Consider the following 22,782-nt stretch of genomic DNA (forward strand, 5'->3'; position numbering starts at 1 on the left):
GGACATCGATTTTCAAGCAATCATCCATACTGTATACGCATTTGTCCCTCTGGAGGGACAGTTTATGAAAAAAACAGCAAGAGGGAGGATGACAGATTTATAAATTGAATGTACTAATCTCCGAAAATCTGTCTTTATATAAATAGGAGGATAATTTTGAACAAATCTTTTCACTAAGGTGCACTGAAAGGGTTAAAAAACAAGTTAACGGATAGTATCAAATCTACAAATTGAAATTTTCATGGTGAGTTTCAAATCTGCTGCGAATTATTACTAATTTATGTCGGAAATGAGATGTTTTTGATATAAATTTGAAATGATACGCCGAAATATCAATCTTGAGGTGTTTAAATTTAAACCAAATTCGTTGACAGTTCGATAGGTATCTGTAATTCTGGTAGCAACGCTGCCAAAAACTACAGTGACTCGTATCAAACACAGTGGCGACAATTTGAAATTTAGCAAGAATATGGCGGCTTAGAAGCACAGATTTCAATGCTATGATCTCTAATTCGGAATGCGGATTGGCTCGCGTCACGTCACGTGACCAAATCCGCCATATTCTTGCTAAAACGATGGAAAATGAGACCACAATTATCGCCACTGTCTCGTTAGAGTCACTGTACCAAAAACATGCGGGTGAAATTGGAAGTAAGCCAATAGATGTCGCTTTTAAGGAAACTAATCATGACAGAGTCGCGCATCTATAGGTTATCTATGATTCATATGTCATTCATTACAAAACGTGTCAAGATAATATTGTCCAAAAGCGTAGCTTAATTTCCATAACTTTGCAAAAATGTTGAATCATTTCATAATTTTCATTCTTATAATTAATTCCTGCTTCGGAGGCTGGAGAGATGTGCTCAAAGACATAAAGCAAAAGGCTAAGGAAAAATATCAGATTCGACAAAAAACCACAAATTTCCTGGGTTATGACCCATCTGAATATCCAGGATCGAACGAACATTATAGGAAATTGAATAAAGAAAAATGGGATATTTATTATGAGTGCTTGTTAGCACAAGAAAAGAATTTGGGTATACATCGATCAGCCAGCCCAGTAGCAATTGCAGCTCTCGAAGGAACTTCAGTGAAGTAAGTTTATGAATGCATTATTTCGCACAATAATTGGTTATGAAATAATGAGGAAAGCAATGACAAGACTTTTTGAAAGTCGTGCAAAATTTGAGATCATCTGGCAAATACTTTCTTATTTTCTATTGATACAAAAACGAGTAAATTCTGCACCAGGCTTCGCAACGGTACTTTACAAATATCTAGTTAGTTTTTATTCCATAAGATCGGTATTTTTCCAATATTGAGTAAAATATTGAAGAAGCCTATAACTCCGAAATCATCATTCATTTCCGGATTCTATCAGTTGATGGGTCGTATGCATAAAGAAGATTAATTGCTTCTACTGTAATACTATCTTCGTGAGTTTCTTATAATAAGTTCCTTTCAATAAACTGAAGTAAAAGTATTCACTACTTTTTTGAGCATATAGCCCAATGAATCGATTTCAAAAGGTTAATAACGCGATTGTTATTTGCTGATAAAAGTTTCTTATTTTGTTCCTCATTGTCATTGAAACCTAATTGCTTTAATTTTTGTTAAAAATTAGAAGCATTTTGGTAAAATTGCAAAGCTCTTGTTTCTAGAAAGAAGGGCGCAAAAAAGAAATAATATCCAAGACTTTAATCCCTGTTGTGAACTAACAAGCAATTATTGTAACATCAATTAATTAATTCAAGAGGTGATAAAATATTTCTATTTGTTCATTTTTTATTTTCAACTTTAGAATGCATGTAGATATGATATGGGAGAGTTGGTCATTACATGGCGACTAAAAATTTCAGGTTGGATTGTGCAATATGTTTAAGTCCAGAAAACATGAACGATATCCATAAAGTCGAATGGCGTTCGGCTATGAAGGGGAAAAGTTCACTGCAACCAGTAGAATTTGACGAACATATATTGGTGTCGCCAGTGGATAAGGCGCTGATGATGTACAATTTGAAATTGGAACAAACTGGACAATATATGTGTTCCTTAGGGCAAAGTCTCACAGCGCCATATTTTCTCACTGTTGTGAAAAGTTTCGAGAGTGATATTGATGAGGTAAAAATTTAAAAACGATCTCTGATTTCCAGTCCAGTCACGATGAAATTGGAGAAACGACAATTCCGTAGAATTGCCGTTCCAACAGTGCGAGCTAGTCATGCACAAACGTAGGAAATCCCAGAAATGTTGAAGATATCTTAACACAACTGTTGTTTCGGGATCATTGTCCCTCATCAGTACAGTGCAGTGTTAGATACTTCAACCGGAGGATAACTAATATTTATTTAATTCATAAAGGATTCGAAATTGTAACAACCTATAAATTATCATCGCATAATTCATCATCTGAATCTTACATATAATTAATCTCACTATCGTAATCTGACACGTCAAGATCAGATATTTCAGACCGACAATCTAAAAAATAAATAAATTTATAAAAAAAATAATTTTTGTGATTGTTTAATTTAGATAAAGTTATTTCTACACTAGTTTTTTCTTGAAAAGGTTGAATAATAACATACTGTACAAGTTCTTTGCCTTTGAACCAATCAAACTCATATTTCTCATCAACCAATTTCCAGCCGTAGTCAGTAGGAGATAGCTCCGTTGGAATTTGACGGTAAGCATTACGTCAAATATTTGTAATAAAGCTCTCTCGGAATTGATGCTATAAGTTAAAAATGTTCAAGAATCATTGAATTCTTACAAGTGTATATACCTTCGTTAAGTATATTGTTGTATTCGAACGAATTTTATTTCTAAGACTAAGGCACAACTGCGACACGGAAGTGCCTTAGGCACGTTTGCACCAATACCCCCTAAAACGAGTACATAACTAATTGTCGTTTAAAGTTAATGGACACTTAATTTTATTTCCAGTTGCATGACTGTGGCTTCACAGAATCTCAAAAGGGGTCCTTAAGTTTTTATATCTAGTGATATTTCTGTTTTTTATTTTGGTGCAACTTCATCCTAGGCCAATAAAGCCATTTCATTGGTTGGCCGGTTGCCGATGATCGTTGTCATTACACTAAAGGCGAAATAAAAGGCTAGGTATTCAGTAATGAATTCATTCAATTTTCGAAATCCATCAAAAATGGGAAGTCCTGCAGCCAGTTCAACAAATTATTTTAGGTTAGAATCCCGCCCTCAAATATTTAAGTGGTCATTACAGGAGCACTTTTAAGGGACACTAAGTGAGTTTGGTGCAAACGGGTTTTATTAAAATAAATGTCTTACTTTAAATGATTATGAATTATGATAGTGTTATTTTATTTCAAATTAATTATAAATAAAAGACGAGCTGCTATATCTATAGAGAGGGAAAAAATTTAATTTCTTATCCACGTACTGACGGGCGTTGTTCTACGGAATGGTTAAACCAGGCTTGATAAATTCAGAGATTTTTTTGGCTCTGCCTCTTAGACTATATAATATATAAAAAACTGAAATGTGTATACTATGATGGTATATTCAATATTGGTTCATATCAATTTCTGATATGAATTGTACAAATAGACCATATTAGTGAGGTTAGAATCACTCAATTGGCGGGAGATCCATATTCAAATTTTTTTACATAGGAATCAACTTTAAGATGGAATATCGCTAGCTAGAAGTAAATGTTAATATAAAGACATGCAAAATAGGGTGCCCCCATTATTAGAGGTTTTTTCCAAGTACATTTTATATCACAAAATACTTTTATATGTCCTAAAATCCAAATTGAACACATTATTATACGGAATATATCCGTATGTCGTAGATCATTTCTGCTATACGTCAATCATGAACCGTAACAAGGAAAATGACATACTACGCTTGCGCGTTAGAATGATGTCAGCTTCAGAGGTTAGAAACGAAATGAAGTTACGACAAACTTCCATGGATCTTGCCGACCAATTTTATATTGATCCTTTATTAAAAGAATATACCATTTTATTTCGAAATTTTGCTTTCAACTTGTTAAGAAAGGATCATAGAACACATTCCAACAAATAAATCTTAAGAAATTCTCTAAAATATCCAAAAACAGGCGAGAAGTACGACGCGTTTTTAGTCCCATAAGAAATGCATAGGGAATTCAGTGACAAGATCCACGGATGGATCGCGATTCAAAATTCCCGCCTAACCTGACTAATAATAATAATAATAATAATAATAATAATAATTTATTCGTCCTTTGAGATATCACAAAGATACATAGGATATGTCAACAAACAATAATTATATAGAAAATTAATTGTACCCAAATATAACAATCGAAAAAACAACTAAATCTAAATCTAAATCTAAATATGACAAAAAATAGCAATCTCTCAAAGAAGCTCATCTGAAAAATATTCAGATGTGTTGTAAAAGCTTCTGGTGCATAACAATTCTTTGATATTCGTTTTGAATTGTTTTAATTTCAAATTCTTGAATCTATCAGGTAAGTGATTATACAAAGAGATACCCGCAAGTGTTGGGGAAGATTTGAATTTGGAGGTGGAGTGCCTAGGGACACTGATCGTATTGAAATGTCGAGTGTTATAATTATGGAAATCAGAACACCTCATGAGTTTATGCAAATTCGATCGCACATACAGGAGGCAATTCAAAATATAAATGGATGGAAGCGTGAGAATTTTGAAATTTTTGAAGATTTCTCTGCAGGAGTTTCTAGGTCGAATATTGAAAATCATACGTATAATCCTCTTCTGCATAATGAATACTCTATCTATATCCGGCGAAGCACCCCAAAGAATGATGTTGTAAGTGAGATGACTGTACACTAAGGAGTAATAAACATTCAATAGCGCATCTATTGGGAGTGTTCCCTTCAAACGATGAATGGCATAGTACGACTTGCTCAAAGTTTTGCAAAGATGATCAATGTGGAAGTCCCATCTCAAGAACCTATCAACATATAGTCCCAGGAACTTAACACACTCAACTGTTTTGAAGGATTGATCAGCAACTTTCAACACTGGTGTCAAGGATTGATTTGTTTCTCGGTATTGAAACTTAATAATTTGGGTTTTATTCAAATTGACAATGAGAGAATTACGTCTACACCATGAAATGAACTGTTGGATAAGCTCCTCACAGATCAACCTCAGTTCGTCTAGATTTCTCGATCGGACAGCCAAAGAAGTATCATCAGCGAATAAAATAATGATTAGGGCGATTAGGTGTTCCGGTAAGTCATTTATAAACAACAAAAACAGGAGTGGACCCAAAACTGACCCCTGGGGGACACCAAGCTTGTTGCGATATTTTCTTGAGTTATAATTGCCATGATTTACAAATATATTACGGTCCGATAGGTAACTCCGTATCCATTCTAGAAATATCCCACGGAATCCCATCTGATAAAGCTTGTCCACGATGAAATGGTGTTGTAAACAATCGAAAGCCCTTGAGAGATCGAAAAAAATACCCATGACATGATAGGACTCGTCCAAGGAGCAATGGACAAACTCAATAAATTCAGAGCAAGCAGTTTGCGTCGACCTTCCTGCCCGGAAGCCATGTTGATGATTCGATAATATCGAAAAATTCATGAGGAAATCACACATTCGTCGATATACAATTTTCTCAAAGACTTTAGACAGCTGGCTTAAAATAGAAATGGGACGATAGTTCGCTATGTCGGTCGTAGGTCCCTTTTTGTGTACTGGTATAACCTCTGCAAGCTTCAAAACTGAAGGGAAACAACCCGATGTTATGGAATCATTGATCAGAAAAGCCAAGTGCTCGGCTATAAGAGGACCTATTGTCTTGAGCATTCTAGCAGAGATTGCATCAGGACCTGTGCTACCACTATTCTTCAAACATTTAATAACAGTCATGACCTCATCCGGTAATACCGGAAAAAAGAAAAAGTTAGGATCTGATAGTTTTTGTGTGGTACAAGAAGTCGAAATGTTCGTTCAATAGTAATCCAGCAAGGATTTCTCATTGACCTCAGTGAAATATTCAGCGAATACTTCAGTTACTGCCTCGGGACAGGAAACCACCTCACCATCCAACTCAAGAGAAATTCCTGCAGAGGTCGCATGTCGATCATCTAGATGGTTGCCGACAATTTTCCAGACTGTTCGATTTATATTGACTGAATTTGATAACAGATTAATATGATATTGTAATTTAGTATAATTCAGCAATTGATGGTATTGCTTTTTGGCACATTTATAATTATCTCGCACTTGTAATGAATTTGAGTTCTGAACAAGCCAATGCAGGTTTCTTAATTTATCTCTAGCACTAATAATCTGGTCGTTAATCCACTTTGGCTGAGTACCATAAGGCCTACGATTCCTCAATGGACAAGAAGCATCAACTAAAGATTTCAGGATGTCGATGAAATTTCTGAAATTGTCCTCGGTGGACAGACCACGATAGATGATCCCAAAGTCGGTACTTGAGACAAGAGAAGCAAGATGATTCAAGTTATCATTTGAGACAGTCCTATATATAAAGGTTTTATTCGAAGTAGCATTCATGAAATTCTTCACGAAGTAATCGAGAATAAGAGCTTTGTGATCGCCTATGTAAAGCTCACTAACAAAGGACTTAACTCTATCTAGTCCTCCGTCAGTTACAATGTAATCAACTTTACTCGAAGTAGTGAATCCATTCTTATTAGTAAATATTCTGGTTGGCTCACATGAGCAAATATTCAAATTATAACTAATGAACAAATCATCTAATAGCTTTTTCTTACTGTCATCCAGGAGAAGATAATTAATGTTAAAATCTCCACATAAGAATAGAACATTTGAAACTGAAGTACAATAGTTCAAGACATATTCTAATATGGTCTATTGAACAAAGTTTTTCAATTCAAAACAATTTATAGCACATAATTAATACCTTTGACGTATAACAGATCACCATATACTTTTGTGTCCTATTCAAAGCTCTATTTGTTGCCCATAATTTCAAATTTTTGTTAGTTTTTTTAAATTGCAAACAAAAAATTTAACAAATCCGACAGCGTATTTCATTGATATCAATTGATTCCAAACAATGTTCAGATGAAAACCAATATACTGATCACAAAGTAAAACCATACTTTTGTTTTGTCGCTCAGGATGTTTGTTTCTGGTCCCTCAATTATATAACAGAAAACTTGTTATTAAACAGTTTTTCTGCAATGACAGTACGTTTTCAGCGACACCTCTTCGACAAATGTGACAAACACAGGCCAAATGTAGTCGGATGATATGAAGGCGTCTCGTATATTTCTCCTCTATAATCTTTGCATTATTTGCGAATTATTATATGGAAGTTTGAAGTTAGATTACGTTCCATTGGAAACGTCTTTTTATCATGGAGCGTTCTTTTGAACTTTTTCTGCAGCTCTGCCACCAACATTCAATACTTGGCTGAGTAAATCGGAATTGAAGTTGGTTCAAACTAAAACAGCTCAACCTCGAGCTTAACTAATTCCGAAAATTTAAAGCAAACAGACACTAGGCTTGTCCAACATTGAGACTTGGTAGATTACGATCATTCAACAGTGACTGTTTTAAATTAATCTATGGATTGAACACAATGTTTCAAGGTGCACCCAAAAACTGCCGAACATGGACCTTATCCCAAAGAAGACTTTCTCCTACCACAGCACAATATCCGAATTCATACAGAGTGGGGTCCGTGGTCACCTTGCAGTGAATGTGGTAAAATAGGTAAACATCATCGTTACGGATTTTGTGTTGTCCAATTTCAATCAGGGGAAGATGAGCAGGTATAACAATTAAATGAATTGATTTTTTTCGTGATCATGTAATTTCCTTAACAATTCAGATTAGAAGAGCGAGGTCCATCACTAAAAAAAATCTTGAGATACTGAAAACATTTCCAGCAGGGATACCGTGCTCATCTCATATTTTACCAGTCGATATAAAGAGGTTTCCTGATGTCAAAAACAGAAGGGACGAAATAATGATAGGATTTTGTCAGGTAATTATTATTATTATATTATCCTGATTCTCTCTGCCGAATTATTCCTCAGAATCTCTGTGTAGGCCGTAACAGTATCGATCTCGCAGGCCACAGTGAATTTGTCCCCTAAATTATGTACCAATAGATAGTTCATGTTCAAGTCAAAATGTAGATGTGAAGGAGAAGGAGTTTTTGATTTAAAATAATTGACAAATGATTTTACTATTATATATGTACATCCCGAGTGTAATCGAGTTGTTGATAGAACAATTAAACTCTCCAACCTACCTATACCATACACGCCATCAATAGAACAATGACCAATGAAAACAAAAGAAATTTTTGTTCCTTTCATGACGACACGGTCGGAGGACAGAGAAATGTTTAGATGGCGAAAATAGCGAAATTACTGTGTTGTCTTGCAAATCTGGAGAATTCTCTAAATGACGTTGAAGGGGATCTTGGATTATGTTGTTCAAGTGTCAAGATATATTAGCTTAAAAACTTAATATATGATGCATATTTACAAATTCAATTTAGGGAATCATTTGAAAGAAACTGATTTCGTAAAAATTGATCAGTTTTGTAGAGAAATAGTGATTCGAGTTCATAAAGACCAAATTTTTTTTGTATACACTCAAAATTCACTCATCAAAATTCGATTGAAAAACGTACATGCCTTCAATAATACTTTCAACGAGACTATGTTCTTCGTGATCATCCCTAATAGGGATTATGTATTTGTCTGAAAGCTTGAATATCTCTGGAAAGCTTCGGAGTACAAGTGATGTTATGACAGAAATCCAAGAATATGATAATTTAATGGTTATTGGACATGTTTTGAAAAAAAAAAAAAAAACAACCATCGGAAGTTATAGAAACTTGGACATAATTTAGATTATCTGGTCATCCCAGATAGCACACTGAAAATGAATTAAATGAAAATATTTTTTGTAGTTATATATTATAATTTTGGGTCAAGGAAACAATTACTCTCTGTATGTGTGTTAACGAAAAGAGCGTACTACCATGAATGCCCAATGTCGATCTAAGTCGTAGAATAACGAGGATATATACAACCGAACTATATATTATGTTTTAAATTATTTCAATTGTCCAGTATTTTATATATCTCATCGAGTATAACTTCTCTGCAGGAGAAATGTAAGGATGAATCTGTTTATGAAGTGAAAGATGAACATGGTAAGATTTTGGAGCAAGCCAACAATTCGGCAGGAATTTATTCTATGGAACAAGGTATGCCACAGTCGGAGCCACATATCGAAAAAACTTTGGAATACAGAAAAGCTCATTCTGACATAACATTATCCTGCCCTGGGTAAAGACATAATGAAAGATGAAATTTAGACAAGCTGAATAATATTTCTTCAGGAATCTTAATTCAGACGTCCCTATTCAGTGGCAAATTGGCCAGAAACTCATTATTCCTGAATTGGTTTCAAAAGAATCCAATGGTAGGATATTCGTCGGTATAACAGACAGACTTCATATAAAACGGGCAATGGTGTCCGATAGCAACATTTATAGGTGAGTTAAAGGAAAAAAGGTCACTGCAAAATTGATGAAAAGAATTAATTTTCAGTTGTTGGCAACACAAGGAACTGGCCGGCATTGTTAAACTTGTTGTTGAAAAGAAATTGGAATTTCATTTTAATCATCACGTAATGATGCTCGCTATGACCGTAATATTGTTCACATTCTTTTGGGTTTTCACGAAAGCCTTTTTCGGAAGGAAATATGCGAGGATAAAAGACTGAAAATCCGAATAGTTAAGATATACTTTTTCCTTAAAAAGTCATTTTTAATATGTGAAAATATGATAATGATTCCTCAATGCAGGAATGTTGTTCAATTTTTGTAGAACTATGTGTAACAATATAATGAAAGCAAGCCAAAAAAGTTTGCCTTTGATATGAAAATATACTAACTGACAAAGAAACTGCAACACCCAGAAGGAGCTATATTTAAATTTTAATATTTTTTTTGGTAAAACATAGGTAGTATAGCAAGGAGCATTTGATTAAAATTTGGAGAAAAAAACGAAGGGTTTACAATTTTTTTAATTAAATTTGGTAATAATATGTTATCTATACACTCCCCAACAAGTCTTGGCATTGATGCAAGAAGATGGTCTATTTCTTCTTGAGGGATACTATCCCGAACTACCTGTACTTCATGTGTCAGAGCCGCCACAGTCCGTGGGGACTGGGGTAAATTTCCAAGACTTCTACCCATGATGTCCAAACATGCTCTATGGGCGAAAGATCGGGGGACCTGGGCCATGGCAAAAGATTCACATGGGTCGCTTCAAAAAAGTTAAAACTAACTCTGGCAACATGAGGTCGAGCATTATCTTGCTAAAATATTGGATTCTCGAGCCGGTTAAGGTGAGGAAGAACAACTCTAGGCATTCAAAAAACAACTAAACACCGACTTTGGATCTCCTCGAACAGCTGGATTGTAGTAAAATTTAAAAATCTTTTAAAAAACGACTACAATATTTAAGTAACAAAAAATGTATATATGAGAAAACCTTCACGATTTTTTCTCCAAATATTACTCATTCACTCCTTGCTATACTACCTATGTTTCACCAAAAAAAATTTAAAATTTAAATAGCTCCTTCTTGGTGTTGCAGTTTTTTTGGCAGTTGGTATAAATATTTTTCAGAAACAATCCTATATAATTAAATAATAATTCAAATAGATGAAGAGAAGCAGATTTGAAGCACAATATCCATTCAGAATGAATGGAAACTCACTCGAACATCTGTCTTCTGAAAATCAGGCGTAAGTAAACTGAAATATGTACCTTCAAATAAATGTTTAAATTCTTGAAACTCGGAAGAACATAAAATCGTTTTCCAATAAGAATAAATAAAACCTTTCAATTCGCAAACAATTTTATGTTGATCTGACTTTAAAATCTAATTGAATCATGTATTCGCAAAAAAATATTCTACTCAGCAGTTCATCTCTATGAATAGCGTTTTACAAAAAATCTTACCACAAGTCCATCAGCTTTTAGTGATCTGAAACTTGGTGGAACCATTTCGGGTGTCAGAGTGGTTGGTGGATCAATGCCTTTGAGGCATCTGGCTACAAACCACATCGCTAAAGCAAATTGTTCATTGTTCAACTTCCCACTTTGTTTGATATCACATAACGCCCTGAAAAACAAAAAAGTTATATCGAAGAATATTAGCTGGACGCAATGAATAGAGTGCAGGGTGTCCCGAAACTAATGCAACAAAATTTTGTCACAGATTCTCGTTATAAAATTATGAGATACTCTTTTTGATTTTTGCCTCCTATTTTGGAGTTACAGCCCCTTGAATTTTGCCCCTAAAAAATAGGCTTTCCTTTTTATCTCAGAATCCGGTTATAAACGAATCAATAAATTTTGTATACAGAAATTTCATGAAATCGGAAATCTCTTAGTGCTACCTATTTCGGCGATGAAGACTTCTAAGAAACTTTTTATTGGGTCACAATGTTTTTCCAACCACTTAGCATTAACCGAGTTTTATTTGGATTTTTTGAAAATTGTTGAACCGTTACATAGCCATTCATTTGAAGAAGCGCACTTACACGGATTCGTATAAAATAATTCTAAAATCCCTTTGATGTGATCTACACCTTACAGAAGTGTGGAAGCTTACTTGTAACGAGAGGAATTTAGTGTCAATGGCTCATACGACAAGTCAATGGCTCATACGACTAATAATTACTTTGTTATAATCGAAAAAACTGAATAAATAATTGCCTGCTATGATATTCAAGCTATTCAAAACTTTCCTTCTCATTATAATCGAAAAATATATATAGTCCATTCAAGAATTATTGACGTCCCAGTAGACCTCGAAAGTCCAGACGCCTCTTAATATCTGTCCACAAAAGATTTCCAATAATTCCTGTAGTTTCAATTAGAGAATAAAAATTTATTAACATAACCTAGTATTCGAAAAGAATTATTCAAATTCAAAGCAAAGTAATCAGCATTCAAACTTGATACAATTAGTTTCCAATTTTTTTGTATTTAATTAGGAACATAAGCAGCAGTAAACAATTCAATTATCTTCGGTAAGTGCATGGATATACATTCAATAGGTCTATAGATCAATGTTTATAATCAATACCAACCTGAATTCCGCAGTACAAAATCTTAACTTATGGGCTATTAAGAACGCAAATTCGATTTTTCGTAACCACGTTTAATTCTTGAATTGGCTATAAAAGAGTGTATCCTTTCAAAACTGTCGATTATACTGTTCAAATGCCCACCCTGCCTGTCTCCCTTACGCCCTACTATGTATTAGTTTATTGGATTCTGAACACTATACAGAGTGTTTCAGAATAAGGTTCCGTAAATCCTGAATTTTCTTCCTCAGATAGGAGAAATGATGATACAGAGTTAAATTTAAAAAAAATATATTTTGTAATATCAGCAGTTATCTTCAATGTCAAAGTAAACGACATAATTGAGTAAGAAAAAGGCGACTGAGCTGCCTCAATCTGTGTCTAGAGGATTTTACAAGTAATCTTAGAATTTCGTAGCTCTCAGATGAAATTGCATTTTATTTTTTTTATCTCACAAAGTATTTATCGCAACTCAAGACACCATTACTGTGGTATTTCAAATTTGAAAGAAAGTATTGGCTTACCATTTTTTTCACCAAATTTATTCGGGCAGAAGTCTGTTCGGACGCCACTGGTGAAAATAAAAAATAATTTTAAATTTGAAAAAATGTGCTTCAATGCGTACTCATAGCGTACCAAAACTTCAATTTCAACAAACTGTATCTCAGAAACAATGCGTCAGAGACCCATAGCATAGTTCTTTGCATTCTAATATCACCTGAGGAATAAGATTCCGAATTTACAGAACCTTATGCTGGAACACCCTGTACTGTAGCATTTTGCTAACAGATATATATCTTCACGCATAAAAACTGTAAGTAGAAACATATTCCAGTATGTAAAAATGAGAACCGGTATATGTAAATAAAAGAATTTTTTAGCCTTCATAACATCCGTTGATGATTGTATCGACGAAACACATACTGATATGCATTTCTAATCAACTCATAGAATCAAATAAAAACCTACCATATATGAGCTAACTTAGGCTGGGGTACGCCAGATTGCAAAAATACATCTTTAATTTCTTGTCCAGATACAAATCCATCTTTGTCAACATCACTTTTAACGAACAAAGCGTCGGATTTTGCTTTTTCGTCATTACTAACAACCCATGGTACAACAGACGGTTGTATCGCTGCTGGAGCGGGAGGTTTGGCTGGAGCATTAGAAATCAGAGATTGCGAAATGAGGGAAGACGGTATATCTGTTTTAACTCCATCCATTCCTCGATTGAGAATTGGAGGTGCTGGTGATGCTGAGTTTTTTCTTTTAGCTGGTGGCATCAGCTCGATAGGTAAAGAGTTGGGTATTGCAAATTTGTCAAGTGCTTTGTAAACTAGATGCATGGCCTGTAACAAAAATAATATTCATATCAGACATGAGGCATACATCTATTCTTGATCATTTACATAAGTAATTTACTATCTTCCTACAAAGATGCCTGCAGCGAAAAATTCTCACCTGTAAAGCCCGTTTGAAACATCCGAAAATTCTCTGGAGAATTCTGGCAAGAAAACGGCAGAAATCATTTTGTATGCAACTGAACAGTGATTTCTACCGAAAATACGTATGTAACTATAGATAATTCAAGGCGCATAAATTCACGAGTAAATTGTCTAAAGAATTTTCGGCTGTTGCAAACGGGCTTTAGATAGTAATTCTTTCTTTGCAAACATACCAAACTGGATAAAGGATTTGAATTTGACACAAAGGTTCATCGTTTCATTTTCATCTATCCCGTAAGCTAAGTCTAATCGATTTAGCAAAGTCACCTTTCTAAAAGTTTCTTAATGAAGAAACTCGTAGCTTCGATTGACTTTCCATAATAATAATAACGGGACCAATAAAAATAAAGAAATAAGGAAACTGAAAACATAATGTTAAACGCATTATTTGAGTAGAAAATTGAAACAACAATATCAGATGTGTTTCCGTTAGAATAAGAGTAAACAGGCTGTTTCCAGTTTCCATTAAGAGAATCAACTTTGCGACGTAGAATTCCCCTTTCCGGGCGGATAAACAAATACAAAAAACTTCACATGCACTTTTTGTAGTTTGTAGGCAAATGTAGGCAAAGTGGGTTCCTCACCTGCTAACCGAAGATCGAAATCGAACTGTCTTATTATATATAAGATAGAAAATACTTCAACGCAAGACTTAGAAATCCTGAAAAATTATTTCCTTGAATGGCGGTTATGTCCTAATCCAAATAAAACAGAAGTTTCCTGTTTCCATTTAAATAATCAGCAAAAATATAGAAAATTGAAAGTAACTTTTAATGATGATGTTTTAATTTCAATCCTAAATATCTCGGAATAAAATTAGATTCTTCATTGAATTTTAAGGTTCATTTGGAAAGTTTACGTTTGAACGTAAACTTTCTCACCTTCATGGGGGCTTTTTCGAAACACACTCATGTTGGAAATTGGTGTCCCTCAAAGCAGAAGTTAACCTGTTCATTTAAAATCTTCGAGAGTTCTCCGTTTCTGAGGGGTCTATTTTTTGTTGGGACACCCTGTATAGAGCTTTCATAAATCACTGACAAACGAATTAAACTCAACACAAAAACTGATCATTTCGGATTGACGTCACACTGAGAGGCAAACGAACTATCACAAAACTTCAACTCATAAATAGATATGCAGGGTGTCCCGAAACTAGCGAATCAAAGGTCACACCACGGTAGAGTAGATCAAATACTATCGAATGACACCAACATTAGTTGAGCGAAAATGTATCGTTTCCAAAAAAACCTAACCTGAATTGCCGATTTTCGGTCTATTCTTCTAATCACAGGACCAATTTGTGATTAAGGACAGCGTTTTTCGCCCATATTATCACCTCTATAGAGGGGGTTTATTCTGTGTAATAAAAATTATGTAAAAAAAAACAATCGTTTTAATTTACATTTACTTGGGTTTTTAGATCTCGTAACTTTATTATTTAGGGTTGAAAATAACAACCCCTTATGATATTCCCTCAAAAATTGTTTTTGTAGAATAGATTTTCAAATTCTCTTATGGTTTCCCATTCAATTCTGGAGAAAAAAAGTCTCTTGCAAAATTTCGATACAGTCGATACTTTTCTCGGAATAAATAAAAACTTACAAGCACTGTTCATTCCATTTCATCGTTACTGTGTCCCTACGCCACAGTGAATGGTGGCCCGTACCCATTCACTGCTGGGTTCAAATTAACAGTGCTGTGCCTAAGGTGGCGTAAGGACACAGTAACAAAGCCTACACAGAACACAACTGATTCTCCGAACTAGCACAAGCTTACGGAGCTTCTGAGGGGTACTTCGGTACCTATGGAGAATCAGGATAATATGAATATGAACAATATGAATCATATAAGTGTCCATAGAATGACTACCTCCCACTAAAATACATGTTGTTATTTTCAACCCCTAATAAAAGTTATTTTATATTATGAGTAGAGACCGGATTATATGCATTTGCATATCTAAGACATCTTCGGCGGTATATGCATATTTTACCTAAGATCCAGTTATGATGCATATTATCGGTACTCATTTTCTTCCCTGGGTCCCAAAATGCGACAAAAGCGATGATATGGCGAATCCGACCAAATTTAATAGTCACAAAATATGAGGTCTATTGTGTAATAGTTCTGCTTTGGTTGTAATGCAATAAAATGAAATAGACGGAAGATCTTCGCGCACATAAACTTAAAGGAAAGTTTGAGAGTATATTGAGAAGTAATCTAGGTTTTCAAGATTTGTGTCAAATCGATAGTTTCATCAATGGAACGGCAGAAGTTTTGCCAGCAACCATAAGTGAAAACATAGCACCCAAATTCTAATTTTGCCCAGTTACGCCCGTGGATGTGGAGCGAACCTTCTCCACTTATAAACATATTCTGAATGATCACATACACAATCTCACCATTGAACATTTGGAACAATACTTGATTGTTAACGTTTATAAAAACATAAAAAAATTTTGATACCATTTGAAAGTCAATGATCTCAATTTCTGCCTCATAGACCTTTATTACTGCTTGTAACTTTTTATTCATTCCAAGTATCGACTGTATCAAAATTTTGCAAGAGACTTCTTCCTTTAGAATTGAATGGGAAACCATAAGAGAATTTTATTTTTCGAAAATCTATCCTACGAAAACAATTTTTGAAAGAAAATCATAAGGGGTTGTTATTTTCATCCTCTAATAATAAAGTTATGAGATCTAAAAAAATTGTGTGAGTAACTTAGTGCTTTATATTAGGTCCTTTCGTTTGCATAAAAAGTGTAGCACTTTTCAACACTCGATTTGATTTACACCAGTGTAGTTTATCTACCATAGTCGAAAGGAGATGTAGATAAACTACACCTCCTCTACACTGGTGTAAATTCAATCAGCAAAGGAATACTAAAATCGAGTGTAGAAAAGTGCTACACTTTTTATGCTAACGAAAGGACCTATTATGTAGTTTTATGACTCAGTGTTTTTTAGAGGATGGTGAATTAGCAATTCCTCATACAGATATATCATTTGCAGATATCCATCAACTGATTGAGTTTAGTGTTATTATTCCAGTGCTGAACAGTGAAAATATAACATTTCATAGAAATATGACATTTCACATAATGGGCAAGTTTCCTAAAACTCCAAAACCGAATTTGAGATTATTTATGGAAAGCCTTTTCTACTAGTTATCCAACACGTAAAAGATTCGCTTCAAAATTCAGACATTTCAGAAATACACCCTTCGAAACTTCGACTATATGAAAGCTTGTGACGTAGAATGCCTTTATTAAAGTATAGTAATTTTTGTTAATTCGACAACACTGGAACCGATCAAGAAGATATCCACAGATTGAAAAAAAAATTGTTTCTGTAATCTGTGTCTCTACCTTCTTAAAACCGATGACATTTTGTGTCAATGTGTGTTTTTCTTGTCAAATGTGATCATCAAACTTGACATTTATTACATCTATGGTGATCAGAAAACTTTCATGACCATTACTGACACAAATGGGCGTTGCCGGATTGTGAAAATGACGTAGATTGTTCACAAGAGCACACTCTGAAATCAGAATTTTCGTAATCGAATACAGACAAAATGCAATATGTTAAAATTCGAAAAAAATATATTTCGAAGTATTTGAGTTATAAGGATTTTCATGACATATATTTTGAAATTTAGGAAAATACCCCATTAGAAGCAATTTTCAAAAAATCATAACTATTCCTTTACCCAAGAAAACCATCAACAAACTCTTAGAAGGTCAAACCAATATTGAATCTCTGTATATCTAAAGTTATATATCTTTACATCTAGAATTCTGTTAGTATTTACTCTTCAAGGCAAAAAATGGAACAAAGCAGTTTTTTTTTTATTCGATGATCAGACTCCTACATTAAAAACAGTGACACATAGATAAGCAGCAAGTACTGGAATCTGAAGAACCAGTAACCAAGTAGTATATCTTGTCAATTAAGCTCAACAATTGTTCATTCTTTCTGTGCAGAGTTAGTCTACTAATAACTGTTTCATTTGGGAACAGTTCTGTACAGGATCCCCCAGAGTTGCATGAAACACCAAAATGGAAAATGCTTTTCTTGAAAATTTTTATATGATAGGATTCAAGTTTTTGAAAATTATCAAGAAAAATGTCCTGGCACTTCACAATCCTCTTGTTTGAAATCAATCCATTGGACTAAGCAATTCTGCAGTTTACTTCAAATATGTATACACCTTAATGTATACCCATAAATACATAGAACGGCCATTGTAGTGCTATGAATGTATTTGTTGTGGTACATACATTTGATGCTTCTCTGTCTAGTGCGACACTAGGGCAGTGGCATAAAATGAATAAATTTATATACCTCTTACCTTTTCTTATTGAAAATTGATATGACAATGATATCAGAGTCAACTATCTCAATTGTGATATGCAAAACTAAGTAACAATCTCACTTTTCTCCCCTTTTTCTGGGATGAACCATGTGTCAAAAACATCAACAATTCCAGTACTGTTTGAAGTTCACAGCCTTCAATGAAGACAAGATGGTGCAGGCACATTGGCAAGTTACTTTCCACAAATTAATGGGAACAACTACACTACACTACACACTTACTGCATGCAAAAATTTTTTCACCATCAATTGTCATCAAGATCAAGTTATTTTGAAACTACTCACAGCAATGAATTCATAGCGGTCAAGCATTCCATCTTTGTCTTGATCTGCCAAGTCCCAAATTTTTCCTAAGGTTTCAAATGGTAGTTTTGACTCGAGCAATACATTTTTCACCTGAAATTAAATTTGATAAGGAAATACCATCATAATGAAAACCCCAAAAATTTTCTGCACTTGAACTAAACTATTTTATTTAATTCTTATTATCTTTACATATTGTCAGAACCTTTGAATTTCTTGCCTAAACTCCAAATATACATTTTGTGTTCATTATGCATATCCAAACTTACCTTATTTCCTGCAAGAAGACCATTTATGGGTTGTAATGAATCAAATAACTTTTCATATTTCTCCTTCTCAGTTGCTTTAACACTCCAATCAACTGCGGTAGGTGGAAGTGAAGTGATTAATGGAGTTACAGATGGTGGTGGAGGTTTTTGTGGTTTAGGCAAAGGAATATCACCCTAAAACAGTGTTTGTTCAATTTCCTCTATAAATAATAATGGATAGGCTCCTTATTACCATTTTTGGAGGAGGAACATCTAAATGAGTGCTGTTCACACTAAGATCTTTTCCATTTTGAACCAACGCTACAAGTTTTAATGCTACAAACATCCCTGCTTTGTCCAGGCATCCTCTTCCACCCGGATCCGAAAGATCCCATATCCTTGATAAGATGACATCACTTAGACCTGACCTCTTCAAGAATCTGGCGGCCTCCATTCCTCCAATACTCCCAATACCCTTTGGATCAACCTACAAGGTATAATTATCTCAATACGTACAATTCAAAATATAATTTATGAATTCATTGAAGCTTACCACATTATAGTAGGCCTCATATATGGCACTATGCTGACCAGCTACCTGAAACAATAAAGCGATCAATTATATATTGGAGGGTTATGATGAACATAACAAAATTGACTGGCTCCAGGATTCAAATATGTGTCAGATCAATATGTTTGTATGTGATGTAGATGTCAAAAAATTTCATGCTATGTAACTAGAACATTTCAATGATCACTCATTCCTCATTGTTCTCTTAAATGGTTTTAGAATATTGAATAAGGATAATTTCAGTAAAATACATTAGAATTACTCAAACACCGCCCACCGAATTGTCACTAGTGAATCAAGTAATAGAAGCAGATGGACGAAACTCATCATATTGAACAACTAAGTCCTAAACAACGATTTCTACTGTCCACCGAATTTCTGATCCGATTGCAAATACACCAAATTCATTAAAACTTTACCTGTGTAGGAGACGGCAACGTAGCCATCTTTTCGAACCACAACTAGAAGTTTATTGGCTGTAGTGTTTTGCTGTTCCAACCAATAAAAACAGTAATCAATAGAGAAATTGCATTTGGCCAACCTAAGAAATTGAAAAATTTTCCTAGTTTATGGTTTACATCAAGATTCTATGACTGTTAAAGGTCTTGGAACTACTCATGGTATGTTCCAAGAGTTATTGTATGGTAGTAAATTAAAAATTTCATTAGTAAATTGAACCTGAGTGCGTGAGTTCTATTCCGCCAATAAATATTTTTTCTGTGATGTTTTAAAGCTTTTAATAATAATATTTAGCCTATAGCGCTCGAGCAGTTTTGGTGCCTCATGAAAAAACATGACTAAAACATGATTATCCCCCTTATCTTCAAACTACCACCCCGAAAAATGATCGGAAAAATTGTAGCGGGAGTAAATAAAACAACTCAAAATGTCGAAATATGTAATAGATAGGTGTACAACAAACGTTCGTCAAACTTTTTTTTTTTTTAAATATCGAAGCACAGAACAAAAAATGTTCCATCTTCCATCTCATATACAGGGTGAACAGGGTGATTCATTGGCAAATGCGCTTACAATCATGGTAGATGGAGGCATCGAAGTGCCTCTAAATATTGTATGGGACTTAACTTTGTAACGCATTGAACTTAATGGGTCTTATGCATAAAGAAGAGTATTTGCTTTTACTATAATACTGTCTTTGTCAGTTGCTTATAAAATGTATAAGTTCTTTTCAATAAACTGAAGTAAAAGCATTTACAACTTCTTTATGCATATGGCCAAATGAAGCATCTTTGATCTTTATTGAGTTCAATGTTGTAAGATACGGGGTTATTTACCTACTAATTTACTCATGAATAGTCATGAACCACCCTATACATTTTCCGGATATTTGAATCGTATGTTCTCAGTCCGAAAACCGGAGAACTGTCGAATAACATAATGAAAAAAGTTTTATTTCACGACCGCCCCAAAAATAAATTAATGAATATGTTTAGGGTCGAAACAGCACCTTTTACATATATTGATATTTTAAAATTTCGTTCCCATAAATTTGGAAAGAGCAGAAAAAATACGCGAGACTGAACATAGTTATGTTTTTGCATCGAACTTTTTCCCTCATTTGCTTGAGAAGAATCTAGAATCTAGACAAGATGTTTCGGAAATGTGGTGGCACAAAATTTGAAAAAAATAATTTGTTTTCCTCAAATGGTACCTTTTCACCAATCAACAATTATTTTTTATTTTCATAATTTTTGGATCACAACATTAATGAAAAACGAGATGTCTGCTTTTTGTGATCAACCATAATCAACGACCAATTTTCAAATACCTACTTTGTATAAATATATTAGTCATATGTCATAACACTGAGACATATTTAAAAAAAAATATAAAAATGAGGATAACCGCAAAATTACAAAACATACCTTCATGTTTCACCTACTTTAAACAAAAATAACAAAAGTTGTGGGTTGTGGTAAATCTATATAAAAAATACTGAAAGTTTTCAACTTTTTTTTTTCTAGGACAAAAGTTTGATCAAAGATTGGTTTGATGATCTCTTAACTCTTCTGATGTGTTCTTTTTCCTTCTAGATGTCCACTAGTGGGTACTTAGGCCATTCAGTCAAACTTTCAGTACGACCGAATGAGCCTGCTGCGAAGCAGATCTTGTCAATTTCAATACTCAATCGGGTTATTTTACATATTAATTTTTTATTATACTTTGAACAGAGAAATTTTTTTTCAAGTGGCCTGAAGAATAGAGTAGAAATATCGATGATGAAAGAATGAACTGAAACATAAAGAAAACAAAAAAATACAATAATAGAAAGGAAATAAGTTAACTTGTTATTTCATTCTCATGTTTATAAATGTTTGAGCTTGAAAAAAATCTATCATGATAATATGTAAAATGAAGCAGAGTATACAGGGTGTCTCAAGTTCGAGTGCCTATTAGACGTTTCTGGAGAACTAGACATATTTGAAATCTGAAAATTGGGATTATGATATTGTTCGAAGTTCTCTACAGAGCTAAAATATTTTCGAAGCCCAAAAACTTCCGGTTATACAGGGAGTGAAAATAAATTCGACGAAAAAATTTTTTTTCAAGTTTTCCATTCCTGGTATGATCGAGTATTCAATAGTGAATACATTTCTGTTAAAACCATTGTATTAAATCGAATAGTTTTCAAAATATCCTAAAAAAACTGGAAAAAAAGTCAAATATGTTCAGTCAGTAATATGTTCATTATTCTTATTTTAAATATCCTGAGCGTAAACCGTTTTTACAACATCGAAGAGGAAGGATGTGAAAAGGTTATGCATCTTTTGGATTTCAAAAATATCATCACAGAGTGTTTCAAATTTTGTGTTGAAAATTGTGATCTTAAATTGGCCATAACTTCTGTTTTTCAAATTAGAACCCTATTTTTTATAATTGTGTTGGATTCTGCGGTCAAAAATAATGATAGTTTTCTCACATGATTATGCTCCTAAATTCAATAATTTCTGAGTTATTTGAGATTTTCTGGATTTATGGTGTACGTAGAGTCAAATTGATTGCATCTAAAAAAATTCAATGCATATTCTTTCGAAACCATGGGAACACTCTGTACCCATAGAAGATAAATTATTTGTTAATAATTCACAAGTGTCAGGTGTTATTGTTATTCGTTATCTTCATTTCTCGATTTAACAAAATGAACCGTTATTCTAATTACGAAATTCTGGATCTATTTTATATACATGGTGATATGGTGAATGTGACAGAATTATTAGTAGAACCTGCCTGGCCTTCAACGAGAAGTATCCCCATTTACCTTCCATGACGGAGAAGATCTTTAGAAAATATGTTTCAAACTTTCAAAGTTTTGGATGTGTAAGAGCCCCTAAAGAATACAAAAGAAGGGTAGTTGATGATGAGGAAAATGAAATTAGTGTTTTGACTTATTTCGAAGCGAATGAAAATGCATCTATTCGAAGTGCAGCTCATGAAATCGATTTAGACAGAAATTCAGTTGAAACCGAATTTTGAAAAAACACAACATGCATGACTACAAATATGAGAAAGTTCATGCATTAGAACCAGGTGACTACATGAAAAGGTTAAATTTTTGTAGTGGAATATTAGAAAAACTTGAAAATGATGAA

The 22,782-nt window shown here is 33.9% G+C and overlaps 2 protein-coding genes across 6 annotated transcripts in view; one reads left to right on the plus strand and one right to left on the minus strand.

The window, feature by feature from the left end:
* LOC123306487 (epidermal growth factor receptor substrate 15-like 1) overlaps window positions 1–19,731 on the minus strand; it is a 39,114-nt gene extending 19,383 nt beyond the window's left edge. For 2 of the 5 annotated variants that reach the window (XM_044888518.1, XM_044888517.1), the window contains exons 1-7: window positions 19,591–19,724; window positions 19,154–19,198; window positions 18,854–19,087; window positions 18,622–18,795; window positions 18,335–18,445; window positions 13,131–13,513; window positions 11,029–11,191 (exon numbers count right to left, since the gene is read on the minus strand). In XM_044888518.1, the coding sequence (XP_044744453.1) occupies window positions 11,029–11,191; window positions 13,131–13,513; window positions 18,335–18,445; window positions 18,622–18,795; window positions 18,854–19,087; window positions 19,154–19,198; window positions 19,591–19,617 (1,137 nt within the window). In that variant the 5' untranslated portion in view covers window positions 19,618–19,724. Of the gene's footprint in view, window positions 1–11,028; window positions 11,192–13,130; window positions 13,514–18,334; window positions 18,446–18,621; window positions 18,796–18,853; window positions 19,088–19,153; window positions 19,199–19,590 lie in introns of all 5 variants that reach the window. The other 3 variants (XM_044888520.1, XM_044888521.1, XM_044888519.1) reach the window with 2 other exon arrangements.
* On the plus strand, window positions 760–9,878 carry LOC123306488 (Ig-like V-type domain-containing protein FAM187A). Its single transcript, XM_044888522.1, has 7 exons — window positions 760–1,098; window positions 1,863–2,124; window positions 7,622–7,804; window positions 7,864–8,019; window positions 9,159–9,340; window positions 9,394–9,549; window positions 9,605–9,878. The coding sequence occupies exons 1-7, from the start codon at window positions 800–802 to the stop codon at window positions 9,777–9,779; spliced, it is 1,413 nt and encodes a 470-aa protein (XP_044744457.1). The 5' UTR covers window positions 760–799; the 3' UTR covers window positions 9,780–9,878.
* Window positions 19,732–22,782: the final 3,051 nt, after the last annotated feature.

The sequence above is a fragment of the Coccinella septempunctata genome, chromosome 2, assembly GCF_907165205.1.
Source record: "Coccinella septempunctata chromosome 2, icCocSept1.1, whole genome shotgun sequence".
NCBI classification, from domain to species: Eukaryota; Metazoa; Arthropoda; class Insecta; order Coleoptera; family Coccinellidae; genus Coccinella; species Coccinella septempunctata.